The 13,003-nt window shown below is 46.1% G+C and overlaps 1 protein-coding gene across 1 annotated transcript in view; it reads right to left on the minus strand.

The window, feature by feature from the left end:
* Positions 1-13,003, minus strand: part of CNKSR3 (CNKSR family member 3) — an 81,559-nt gene that overhangs the window by 34,771 nt on the left and 33,785 nt on the right. Inside the window, exon 2 of the mRNA XM_067542438.1 lies at positions 3,062-3,225. Within this exon, the coding sequence (XP_067398539.1) occupies positions 3,062-3,225 (164 nt within the window). The remainder of the gene's footprint in view (positions 1-3,061; positions 3,226-13,003) is intronic.

Raw genomic sequence — 13,003 nt, forward strand, 5'->3', positions numbered from 1 at the left:
TTCTTCATTCACTGAACCGATGCCTCCAAGTCTAGTTGTATCCTCAGCAAGATAGTCCACAATATTACCACCCTTCCAAGGTGATTTTTACTCCAATTCTCCTTCATTGCGACATCTTATTTTTTAAATTTGTGCTCCAGTTTCTGTGGTTTAAGTGGAGTTTAAAAAGCATGCATGTCCCTTTAGAATTTCAGTCAACTAAAGTGTCTTTTCCCCGGCAAATACAACCCTGTTTTCTCCCCCTTTAAATGTATGGAAAACCAGAGAGACTTTTTTTTTTATGTCCATTTTCTGACAGAGCATCCTTTTAATTGTAATTTTTAAATAACAAGAAATATACAGGGTTTTTCTGCCCTATCTACCTGTTTAGAAGGGTATTTTAGGCAGGCTCAAGAGCATCGAACAAATATGCTCAGAAAGGAGCCCTTCACCCTTTTCCTCAGAGCACACACTTGCCTGCTGCCTCTTCAGTTACAGCTCTGATGCAGCTGTTTCTGGTAAATTCCCTTCTGAAAAGGCTAGCAGGAGGATATACAATCAACCAAACCGTGAAACTGACTGTACACCATGAACTATCAAATGTGCAAAGTAAACAAACAGAAAAAATAGATCTACTCTAAGCTTCACTTCTACTTAGGAGTAGTTTACTACAGCAGCAGACAACATTTACAGATGCAAGTTATTTTCAAGTTGACAGTGTTCTTTTAATATCGTTAGCTCTTATCCTTCGATGTGATCCTCCTTTAGATTTTCTTTGATGTCCTTTCCATAGTGACATCTTGGATCAGATTCTATCTATCCTTTATTCAGTGTCTGGATGAGCCTGGAAAAATCTCAGAGGCTGACAATCTGGGGCCCATTTAAGGAGAAAGATGCTTCAAAGGCAACTCTACCTTTGTTTCTTTGGGGTCTCAAGAGTTCTTGTGGTACGCGGTGGGACCAGTGGATTCTCTTGAAAGAGGTCCAGAAAAGAACCCTCCTAGGCAGAACTGGGGGAAAGGGCAGTCTTTCATAAAGGCTCAAAGTGGAGAGAAAAAGCACCAAAATCCTGACAAGGCCACGTTTTTGTTTTGTTTTGTTTTGTTTTGTGTGTGTGTGTGTGTGGGGGGGGGGGGGGGGGAGAGAGAGGGGGAGTAAGCCCAGAGAAGTCAATTGCATTTAGAATGTACCAGGTCACATAGGAGCAGATTGTGGGAGGCAGAGGAAGAAGTCTTCATAAAAGTATGCTTCTAACAGCAAATATGGACTATTTGGGGCTTTTTAATTCAAGGGTTAAAATTTAGGGGGGAAAAAAAGTCACTTCAGCACAAAATACCAGAACACATTAATGCCTAAAAATGTATCTGAAGGACCTAGGGATGGTAGGGAGGAGCAGGAAGAGGAAGAGAAGACCTTTTCCCTCACTCAAAAAGTGACAGCGCTAGCAAAGCCATGGAAAAGCTGACTGACATCAAAACACGGAGCAGAAACATTAAGAGCACAAAATTAAGGCCGATTTTACACAATAAGCCCTTTCCTAAAAGAGAAATTTAGAAAACGCCAAAGGACACAGCTAAAACACAGGAACACCTCCCTCCAAAAACTCCCTCCTCCCAAAAAAAGAACAAGGGCATTTCAGTTACAGCATTCTGAACTCTGTCTAATGCATTAACTTGAGCTGTACTATACAAAGTATTTCCAGAAACGGGTCTGAGGTCAAAACTTTTGTCTACAAAGGAAATTAGGAGGAAATTGTAGGAGATAAAGCACAGTTTTAGGTTCTGGCAGTTGTCCAGCTTTGTTTTATTCTAATATTATAACAGTAAGAAGAAAAAATGCTTTAAGGTGGCTGCCACGTTCATTATTTCACTCAGGCCAGTTTACAGTAACATTTATTACTTTGCCAGGCTCTTTCTTCCCTGGCTGACACACTTACCTCCCTGCCCTGCCCTGGCATGAATGATAGTTCAGTTCTTCCATTAACATTCACTTAAAGTTAAAAATATTGATACACAAAACTATTTAGGAAAAAAAGCCTCTATTATTGTACAAATGTTTTGGCTGAAGTATTTGAAAAAATATTTATAAATTCTTTTGAAGAAGCAACTTGCTTTGTTATAGGATATCCCCTTTGTCCTTGGTTTAATCAAGTACAAATGATCTCTGTACCATCTTTCTGAAACAAGAAAAGCACATTTCACGCAGAGTAAAAGCTCTGTCCATTTTAAGAAGAATACTCTCTGTGTATCAAACGTGAGATAATGAATGGAATGTTGGCCAGTAATGGCAAAAGAATTGCTGAGCATTCTTTCCCACCATTCTCAATGATGTAATTGTATATATTTCTAGCTCTAGTTCATAGCATTACATCAAATATGTACTCAAAGTGTGTCCAAATCACAGCTTTTAAATAAACTGTATCTGTAATACTGTATCACCAATACAGACAGATTTATGCACTCTTTCCAGAGCAGGTCTACACTGAAAACCCATACATGCAATTATACAACAGGAAGGAGGGAAACAGCTGAAATTTCAGATACAATCAATGTTTCAGCCCTCCTGTTCAGTAGTCCTACCATGAAAATATTCCTTATTTCATTTTAAAAACTTTTTTATGATTATCTACAAGATATCTACAAGACTACAGAGTTCTATAGTTCTGCTAGTGTATGGAACAGAGATTTGGCTTGGCTAGCCCAGTTTGTGTCAACAATTAACAACATCTGCTATGACACACTATTGCAATTTTCTATGACCAATGCACTGTACTTGACGGTAATTTTCTTGGTAATGCGTTCAGTGACCGAAACCACATGATTTAACCTTAGTGCCACTCCAATAACCTCATTCTTAACATACAAATTATGGACTGTATTTGAACAGGGGGGAAAAAACAAACTACTAACATGGCATTGGTCTGAATTAAATGATTTTCTACAGTTTTATTTTCAACACGATGTATAATAAAGGGACCAAGCAATATGGATAATTTGTTTTGATAAACGATGCCATGGTTACAACTGACAGTGAAGTATTTTAAGTTTCTTAAACCACATCTGACGTTCAACGTATAACTGACCAGTGCACAGAGGAGATCCACTGCCTCCAGAACCAATTCCTGGTGTCCAATTCGTGAGATACCCAACTCTTCAAGATCCTGATGGGAAATCTGTAACAGCTGTTCACCGCTTATCTTCTCCCGTTCAAATTTGGGGACATACTGCTGCAGGCAATCATCCAAGCCTACAAAAGAGAGTAAAAGACAAGAACCAGTTATAATTTTTGTTTCTTTAATTCTAAACAGCACAAAGAAATGCTTTCACCAATATATGAAGCACCTGATTATCAAGCAAACACCTAACATCAGGTTGCATATTGGCAAAAAAGGGAACAGGTGTCCATGATTTTAGGTGCACCAAAGTAGTCTGGTCTGCAAAACAGACACATGCCCAACTTGGAACATGCTCTCAATTGAGTGCACACTCCAGGAGCATGTCCAAGTAGATAAACATGCTCCCTTTAGCTTCAGATTAGTATAGCGCTGTGGAGGACTGCACTCCTTTATTGGGATATTTTCAAGTGGTGAACAAGGCCTGCTGCAACTGGTGTTCAGTCCACCCTGAATTGGTTATTAGGATTGACTCAAGACTCCTACAGAACATATACTGCAAATAAAAATATGTACTATTTAGCAGCCAAGGCAAGCGAGGTGCTTTATCGGATGTAAGAAAAATCAAAGACCCCTACTTTGAAAAAAAGTACAGTTTAAAAACAGAAACACCACACGGAAGGGAAGGGAAGCAACATAAAGGCAAAGTAATCATGATATTTGACATGTCTCAATATTTCCATGATTTATGAGACAAATAGCATTTTCTATCATTCCCTGAACCATCCATTCCCCATTGCTAAAGTTGAAGACAGAGTCAAGATGAAATCTAGTTAGCTTTGTTTTTTATATTTTAAAAGAAGATTTAAAAGTAGTTCTAGATACTATTCCTGCCATCTGATTTCCCTTGCTGATTTTTACAATTATAATTTTCCTAGTTTTGCAAAATAAATAAATTCCGTCTCTTGTTGCTGCGTGCAAGGTCTTTAAAAACAGAGGAAACTAACTATGAAAAAGAAACAATGAAAATCAAGTACACATCACGTAGTCGAATGAACAAAGAAATCTTTCTTCTCCAATCCCTTACAATTATAGCAACCTTAGATGTTAGCTGTAAGAATAGAAGAAACAAAATTATTCAAAACAGAAATGATTTTAAAGTTGATGGGGTCTTCTTAATGCCCTTCTCCAATTCACAGACATAATTAAACAGAATAAAGGAAAACAAATCACACTGATTAAGTCAGCTTTATACAGGTGCATCAAAGTACAAAGCTAGAGACATGAGAACTACATATTTGAATTCAAGCCCATATACATGACAATTGCATAATATCCAAAAAAGACTGTAAATGTTGACAAGAATGTATCGATATGTTTTCAAAAGTTTAGTGTTAATATTTATTTCTCCTTCTGCATGAGATTGTGGTGGGGGTTCCACACATCACCAATGGAAACAGTAAAATATCTTGAACTAGAAGGACCGAGGAAGGAGGAGTACTGCGTACAACTCATCAGCTCGTGAGAGGTGGCAGAAAGGCAAGTGTTTCAGACATATGGGTGTGACAAACCGACATCTGAGAGAAAATGGAAGAGGACTTTGAAAGCGAAATGCAGTGCATTCATACCAAAGCAGCAGAGTGTAAAGTCACTACCGACATACAATTTTTAGCCACAGGATCCTTGCACATTGCAAGCTCCTGGCAGCTGGCACTTGTTTAACACACTTGACTGGCCCTGATTGCACTCTACAAGCAATGAATAATAGCAATAAGCACCACTGGGATTAGGCAGTCCGTCCCTTTCCAAAGGTTGTGCATGTTACGTTGTTTTGATATGTCAAACCCTGAGTGGATATTTGTTTGCATGCACATGCATGATTGTTGATGTACATGTGCTGAAAATCAAGCTGTTTTGTGCTGCCAACGCCTGCACAAGTCTTCAGATGCAAGCTGGATGAGCACAAATTTCCTAGTGCTTTGTCCCGTATTAAAGTTGCAGTCTGTTCTGGCAAGTCCTTGAGAGCTCTGAAAATTGAGTCCAGTGTTTTTTCTCACATGTGCCAAACTCCCCTTTGGGGTATGCAAACTCTTTTCCCAAAAAATCTGGCCTTCATTGTTTAAAATATTTACTTTTTTTTAAACAAATCTAAACCAAGGCTAATATACAGTACACATATTTGTCATTCCCAATTTTTAATGCTTGTCGCTTGTTTCCCATCACTTCCATTGGAAGCCCATAGTTTCCATTACAAATTGTATAGACACCTCAAGTAACTACACTTTATTTAGACTGCTATAGCTTTTCATTTTTCAAATTACTTGGACACAATATTCATGTTCCTAGTATCTGTCCCAGGTGCTGACCCGGGTTTCTGGACTGTTTCTTTGGCCTTTTTTTTTTTTTTTTTTTAAATGAACTCTGCACTAAAAGACACCAGACTATTATGTGCACATCCCTATATGAAATATAATCGTGCCTTTCAGTTTACTTGGAGTTTTCCCTATTCATGTTTTCCTCGTCTTGAATATCTATCATCACTCAACATCAACTTCTGAAAAGATGTATTTAAAAGAAAAATCCTGTGCTTTTCACAATAACCCTTCAGAACAATACTTTCATGGTCACTCTGTGAGAACAGATGTAAATTGAAATAATGCTACCAAATTATATGGTCCAAAATAGTCAAAAAGGCACAAGGATTGTTCATGGAGGGAAACATGTTTAAGACCAAAGTCATGAAAAGGTAATACTTTTTATGAAAAAGTAGGAAATTAAGACCTTGAAACCCAACACATTTTTATGGCAAGTATTCATACTGAGTTCAAACTAACTTTTTTTTTCCCTACTAAAGAACATGTGTTTGAGATTTTTTATATTTTAATTGAGATTGCAACCAGATTTATAGCCTATTGTTTAATTTTCCATAGTGTGAATGAAATATTTATGTATAGTATATAAGCCAAAAGAGCTCATATTCCCCCAATAGGGCAAAAGAAATTTCAGACAAACTCATGTAAGTCAAGTTAACAAAAGAATTTGGAAAACGTTTTAAAAAACACTCATGTGATCGGAATCTTGATATACCAGCAACATTCCATCTCCTCCAGCTATCTGAGATGTTCCAGCTTCTATCAAAATTATAGATACAGTTTGTGAAATTCAGAGTCTCTTATACACTTCAGTATTCTCCATCTGCAGAACCCAGATGCTTCAGAGAACTTGGATTTTTCAGAAAGCTTAGTTCTTCAGATGCAAAAGGAACACAATATTGCACAGACAGCAGCAAAGATACCCAGAATACATGTGCTTCTAGAAGGAAGAGCAACCCATTCTTCACCTCTAGCGTATATGGCAAGGCAACTCAAAAAAAAAAAAAAAAAAAGTAGCCTAGCTTCAAGCAAATTAATGAATCATTCAGTAGCACATTCAGGGCCAGATTCTGATCTCAGATACACTGGGATAAATAGTTAACTCCATTGATTTCAATGGAGTTACTTTAAGTTTATACCACGGTAAATTAAAAGAACATATACCTCATTCAGAAAAGCAAATAATCAAGCTACTTTTCTTCAGAGTAATTAGAACTCCTCTTCCATCTCATAAAATCCAATTCAGGATATGAAGTTGGAAAGACTATATTCAGTGTTATAAATCCACTTCAAAGATATCTCTAGAACCTCAAGTAACATGTGTAGCACTCAGCAAGGTATGGTATATGGAAAAAGTGTTTATAATAGATTATGAGTAGTTTTACCAGTGGTTCAGTCAGGGCATATCGAGTGGGGCCCCACAGGGATCAGTTCCGAGTCTAGTTCTGTTCAATATCTTCATTAATGATTTAGATAATGGCATAGAGAGTACACTGATAAAGTTTACGGATGATACCAAGCTAGAAGAGGTTGCAAGTGCTTTGGAAGGGAGGATTAAAATTCAAAATGATCTGGAGAAATGATCTGAAGTAAATAGGGTTAAATTAAATAACTACAAGTGCAAAGTTCTCCACTTGGGAAGGAACAATTAGTTGCACACATACAAAATGGAAAATGACTGCCTAGGAAAGAGTACCATGGAAGGTACAGTGGATCACAAGCTAAATACTAGTCAACAGTGTAACGCTGTTACAAAAAAATCAAACATTCTGGGATGTATTAGCTGAAGTGTTGTAAGCAAGACACAAGAAGTTGTTCTTCTGCTCTTTTTTGCACTGATTGGGCCTCAACTGGAGTACTGTGTCCAATTCCGGGCTCCACATTTCAGGAAAGATGTGGACAAATTGTAGAAAGTCCAGAGAAGAGTAACAAAAATAATTCAAGGTCTACATTCCACTTTTTCCCCCTTAGCAGATCCCATAGGGCCGGCTCCAGCACCCATTGGCGCCTCGCACACATGCTGCAGTATATGACGCGCTGCTGGCCCTACGCCCCCTCAGTCCCTTCTTTCTGCCAACTCTGGCAGCGGGGACGGGGGGTTGGTTGTGGAATAGACATGAGCAGCACATCTCGAAGCACATCAGTTACTGGTAAGTAACCTTGTTTTCTTCAAGTGCTTGTTCATGTCCATTCCACTACAGGTGACTAACAAGCAATACTTTTGGAGGTGAGTCAGAATTACCGGTGAGCTGCCCTCAGCACCGCTCTGCCGAATCCCGTGTCCTCTCTTGCCTGCTGGACAATGGTGTAGTGGGACATGAAGATGTGCACCGACGACCAGGTGGCGGCTCTACAGATGTCCTGCAGGGGCACTCTCTCCAGGAAGGCTGCAGATGAGGCTTGAGCTCTGGTTGAGTGCACTGTGATGGTTCCCGGAAGCAGCACCTTCGCCTGCTCGTAGCAGAATTTGATGCATGATGTAATCCACGAGGAGATGCGCTGGGTGGAGACACGTGAGTCTTTCATCCGGTCTGCCACTGCGACAAAGAGCTGCGTTGATTTTCGGAACGGTTTTGTACATTCGATGTAGAAGGCCAGTGCTCGTCTCATGTCTCGCAAATGCCATTTCCTCTCCTCCTCCAAACCATGAGGTTTGGGAAAAAACACGGGGAGAAAAATATCTTGATTACAATGAAATTGGGAAACCACCTTGGGTAGGAAGGCCAGATGCGGCCTCAGCTGAACCTTGTCCTTGTAGGATACTGTATAAAGGGGTTCCGAGGTCAAGGCCCTAATCTTGGAGACCGTCCTGGCTGAGGTAATGGCCACCAGGAAGGCTACCTTCCATGAAAGCATGAGCAGAGGGCATGAAGCCATGGGTTCAAAGGGGGGCCCCGTGAGTCTCGAGAGCCGCCGGTTGAGATCCCAGGGAGGCACCGGATTATGGACCTACAGATAAAGCTTCTCCACCCCCTTGAGGAACCTGACCAACATGGGATGGGAGAACAGTGATCTCCCCTCTAGCGGCTGATGGAAGGCCAAAATGGCTGCCAGGTGAACCTTCAACGAGGCCAGTGCCAGACCCTGGAGCTTTAGCTGGAGCAGGTACTCCAGGATCACCTGTATAGGCGAGAGGCTGGGCAGAATACCCTGGGACTCCGCCCAACAGGTAAATCGCCTCCACTTAGCCCGATACACAATTTGTGTAGTGTAGAAGGCTTCCTGCTGCCAAGCAGGACTTGCTGGACCTGCACCAAGCAGGCTCTCTCCCCCTCCATCAGCCAGAGAGCCATGAGGTGCAGGGAGTCGAGGTCCGGGTGCAACAGGCGACCGTGGTCCTGGGATAGAAGGTCGTGTCGCCTCAGGAGTGGGGCATGCTGAACCAGTGCTGTCTCGGCCAGTGCGGAGCGATGAGTATAACGTTCGCCCTGTCGCTCTTTATTTTCAGCAGGACCTTGGGCAGGAGCAGAACGGGTGGAACACATACATGAGGGTCCCCGTCCAAACCATGAGGAACAAGTCGGAAATTGACCCAGTCTCGTGACCCCGGAGCGAGGAGAACCTTGGACACTTGGTGTTCCAGGCCGACGCGAATAGGTTCAGTGGGGGAATGCCCCACTTCTGGAAGATCATAGCCGCCACCTCTGGGTGCAACGACCAGTCGTGGCGGGGTAGAAACGACCTTATAGTTCCTCACTCCCGGGAGGTGAGAGGCAGTCAAGTGGAAATCATGCCTCATGGCAAAGTCCCACAGACGGATAGCTTCCTCACAGAGGGCTCAGGAGCGTGCTCCCCCCTGCCTGTTTATGTAAAACATGGCTGCAGTGTTGTCCTTCAGCACCTGCACCACTCTGCCTGTCAGGAAACGGAGGAACACCCTGCACGCTAGGCGAATGGCCCTCAGCTCCTTCACATTGATGTGCAGGTGCCTCTTCTCCCTCGACCAGAGCCTCTGAGTGCCTAGGTTAGTGCTGATGTGGGCTCCCAATCCTACGTCTGAAGCGTTGGAAATTAGGGTGAGCGACGGGACCAGTTCCCTGAACAGAACACCCTTCATCACTGCCCTGGGTGTCCGCCACCAGTTTAGGGAGACTAAGACGGGTGGGGGAACTGTGACCACCCGGTCCAATGGGTGTCTGCTCGGCACGTATACCGAGGTCAACCATGCCTGAAGCGGTCTGAGCCTCAAGCGAGCTAGTCTCACTATGTACGTGCAGGCCGCCATGTGGCCCAACAGCTGTAGGCAGTGCCTGGCTGTTGTGGGGCATCGATGCAACTGGGAGATGATAGAGACCATCGCCTTGAAATGTGGCTGAGGCAGGAAGGCTCTGGCCTGGAAAGCGTCCAGGGTGGCCCCAATGAATTCTATGCGTTGCACTGGGGTTAGTATGGACTTCTGCTCATTTATGAGCAGTCCCAGCCTGCTGCATGTGGAGCAAATGAGGGTCATGCTCTCCTGCACTTGGGACCTGGACCTGCCCCTGATCAGCCAATCATCCAGGTAAGGAAAGATTTGCACCCCCTTTCGTCTCATGTGGGCAGCCACTACCACCATGCACTTGGTGAACACCCTTGGAGCCAAAGACAGGCCAAAGGGTAGGGCTGTAAACTGGTAGTGGGAGCCAGCCACCATGAAACGGAGAAAACACCTGTGGCTGGGGAGGATAGATACATGAAAGTATGCGTCCTTGAGGTCGAGGGCAGCATACCAGTCTCCTGGACCCAGGAAAGGGATTATGGAGGCTAGGAAGACCATGTGAAACCTGAGTCGTTTGACATATTTGTTTAGATGACACAGGTCTAATGTGTCTCAGACCCCCCTTCGCCTTGGGGATGAGAAAGTACCTCGAATAGAACCCCTTCCCCCTTCTGCCTTGAGGGACCATTTCCTCTGTTCCTAGGTTGAGGATGGTGTCCACCTCCTGCAAGAGGAGATGCTCGTGAGAGAGGTCCCTGAAGAGGAACGGAGGCAGATGTAAACTGCAGGGCATAGCCCCCTGAGACTATCCCAAGGACCCAACAGTCCGAAGTGATTTTTGACCATTCGGGATAGAAGGGCCTTAATCTGCTTAGGAAGGGGCAGGGCTGATCCAAGCGAGCAGTTGGGGCGCTACCCTTGGGCGCATCATCAAAACTGCCTCCTCTGGTTGCCCGACCTCCTGGGGGGCCCCTGCTAGGGAGCTGAGGACGAGCTAGGGGGCTGATTTCTTCTTCTAAACCCCTATTCCTAATCCTACTCCTCTGGAGTTGGAAAGGCCTGGGCAAAGGCCTTGGCTGCTGCTGCACCTGGGGCATTTAAAGTCCCAGGGAGCAAAGCGTGGCCCTGGAGTCCTTCAGATGTGCAACTTCACATCCGTCGGGACGGAGAATAGGGCCAACCCATCAAAGGGGAGGTCCTGAATAGACTGCTGCATCTCCTGGGACAGGTCTGAGGATTGCAGCCACGAGCACCTTCTCATACCGATGGCAGAGGCTATGGCCCTGCCCACCGAGTCCGCAGCGTCACAGGACGTCTGGAGCGCTGCCCTACCTACTGCGGTTCCTTCCTCCACGATGGTGCTAAAGTCTGCAGTCTGGTCCTAGGGCAGGGCCTCAGCGAACCGCCTGAGGGAGTCCCACAGGTTGAAATTGTATCTACCGAGGAAGGCCTGATGGTTGGCAATCCTGAACTGCAGGCTTGCAGCAGAATAAACCTGTCTCCAAAACAGGTCCAGCTTCTTATTGTCTTTGTTCTTGGGAGTGAACCCTGGCTGACCTCGCCTGTCTCGCTGGTTAGCCACATCTACCACCAGGGTTCCCAGGGTGGGGTGAGTGAACAAATACTCAAGCCCCTCAGCCGGGACGTAATCTTTTTTCTCGGCCACCTTTGACGTAGGGGCAACCGAGGAAGGCGTTTGCCATAGGGCCTTTACAATCTTAAGGACTCTTTCGTGGACTGGGAGGGCGACTCTCGCTGGGGCAGCTGCCGCCAGCACACTAGAGAGGCTATCTTCGGCCTCTTTTAGCTCCTCCACCTCCAGCCCCAAGTGGGAGGCCACCCTCTTGAGCAGCTCCTGGTGAGCCCTGAAATCCTCCAGTGGCGCCAAGTGGTCCCAGAAGACTGTCTCGTCAGGTGAGGAAGAAGACGACTCCTGGGGGAGGGTTGCACCTGCTGAGGGCCCCTCCACGGGATCCGACTCCTCATCCGAAGAGTGGTGTCCATGGGCCTTCTTCTGTGCCGGAGGCACGGACTGCACCCCTGATGACATAATGGAATGGAGCCCCGGCCCCACCTGGGTAACCCCTGGGGTCCAATAAGGCCATTGTTGCGGCCATTGTCCCTGAGGCCAACCCGGGGCTGACTGCGCCACAGGCTGTGATGCTTTGTGGTGGCATCGGCTCAACCGACGACTGTCCCCGCTGGGAGACCCCGAGTCATCCTCATAGTCAGAGGCCCTGGACCGGCAGTGCCGTGTATGTCCTTGGTCCCGGGCTCCCTTCCGTGCCAGGAACCGCCCTCTCAACGCCTCCAACCTGGAGGATCATGAGGACTGCCTCTGTCGCCACGAGCGGTGCCGACAAACGGAGGTGTGTGCCGAAGAGCTAGAGATACCAGAGCATCGTCTCGGTACCGATGATTTCTGCTGCCACTTGCCTTGCCGCCCTGCAGACACCCCTTCGGTGACCGAGGTTGGCGCCGCTCCAAACTCTTCGGTGCTGAGCCGGACTCCGGGGATCTGGTTCCGTGTCATGGACTGTGCGGTGCTGGATCTTCCTCCAGCGACCGGGCTCTGCGCTGTCTCGGTGCAGGCGAACGCCTCGGTGCCGGGGATGGGGAACGGGAGCTGTCCAAGCGCCGCCTGGCAGACCTCAACCAGTGCCGCCTCCTGGCATGCACTGCCTCCGGTGCCAGGGATTGACATCAGCCCCGAGAAGGAGACTCCATGTCCTGTGCCGGTGGAGGTCTGCTCGACGACGCAGACCTGGAGCAACTACTGGGGGGGCGGCTCTGCTTTACCCTCGGAGACCGTCCGGTGAGAGATCTTCCTCCCATACCGCCATTCAGGGGGACCCAACGCAGGTTTCCCCTGTGACACCGGCCCCTTCTCCCTTGGTGGAGGGGGGGCGCAGAGGTGGCATAGGCAAGACCAACAAGGCTCTTGCCGCCTGAAAAGCCTCTGGTGTCGACGGCGTCAGCAGGGGCACTCTCCCACTCTCGGGAGTCAGGGGAGGCTCCCTGACCGGAGATGCAGGCACCGGAAAAGACTCAACGACCATGGACCATGCATCTCTGTACTTGACCCTGCCTGTACCGATGGCGCAGGGGAATGTCGGCGCTCCGCAAGCTGCTTTTTCCTTTTCGGTGCCAGCGATGTCACGCAGTGCCAAGTTGAGGGTGGTGCCGACGGTGCGCTCTGTACCAAGGTCACACTCGGTACCAAGGTGGAGCGGGTCAGTTCGGACGTCGGGCGGAGCACTGCCTCCATCAACAGGGCTTTAAACCGGATTTCTCAGTCCTTTTGAGTCCTGGGTTTAAAAGCCCTGCAGATCTTACACTTCT

This window comes from Emydura macquarii, unplaced genomic scaffold, assembly GCF_026122565.2.
Source record: "Emydura macquarii macquarii isolate MOO-44397 ecotype Brisbane River unplaced genomic scaffold, CSIRO-AGI_Emac_v2 contig_705, whole genome shotgun sequence".
Taxonomy (NCBI): Eukaryota; Metazoa; Chordata; order Testudines; family Chelidae; genus Emydura; species Emydura macquarii.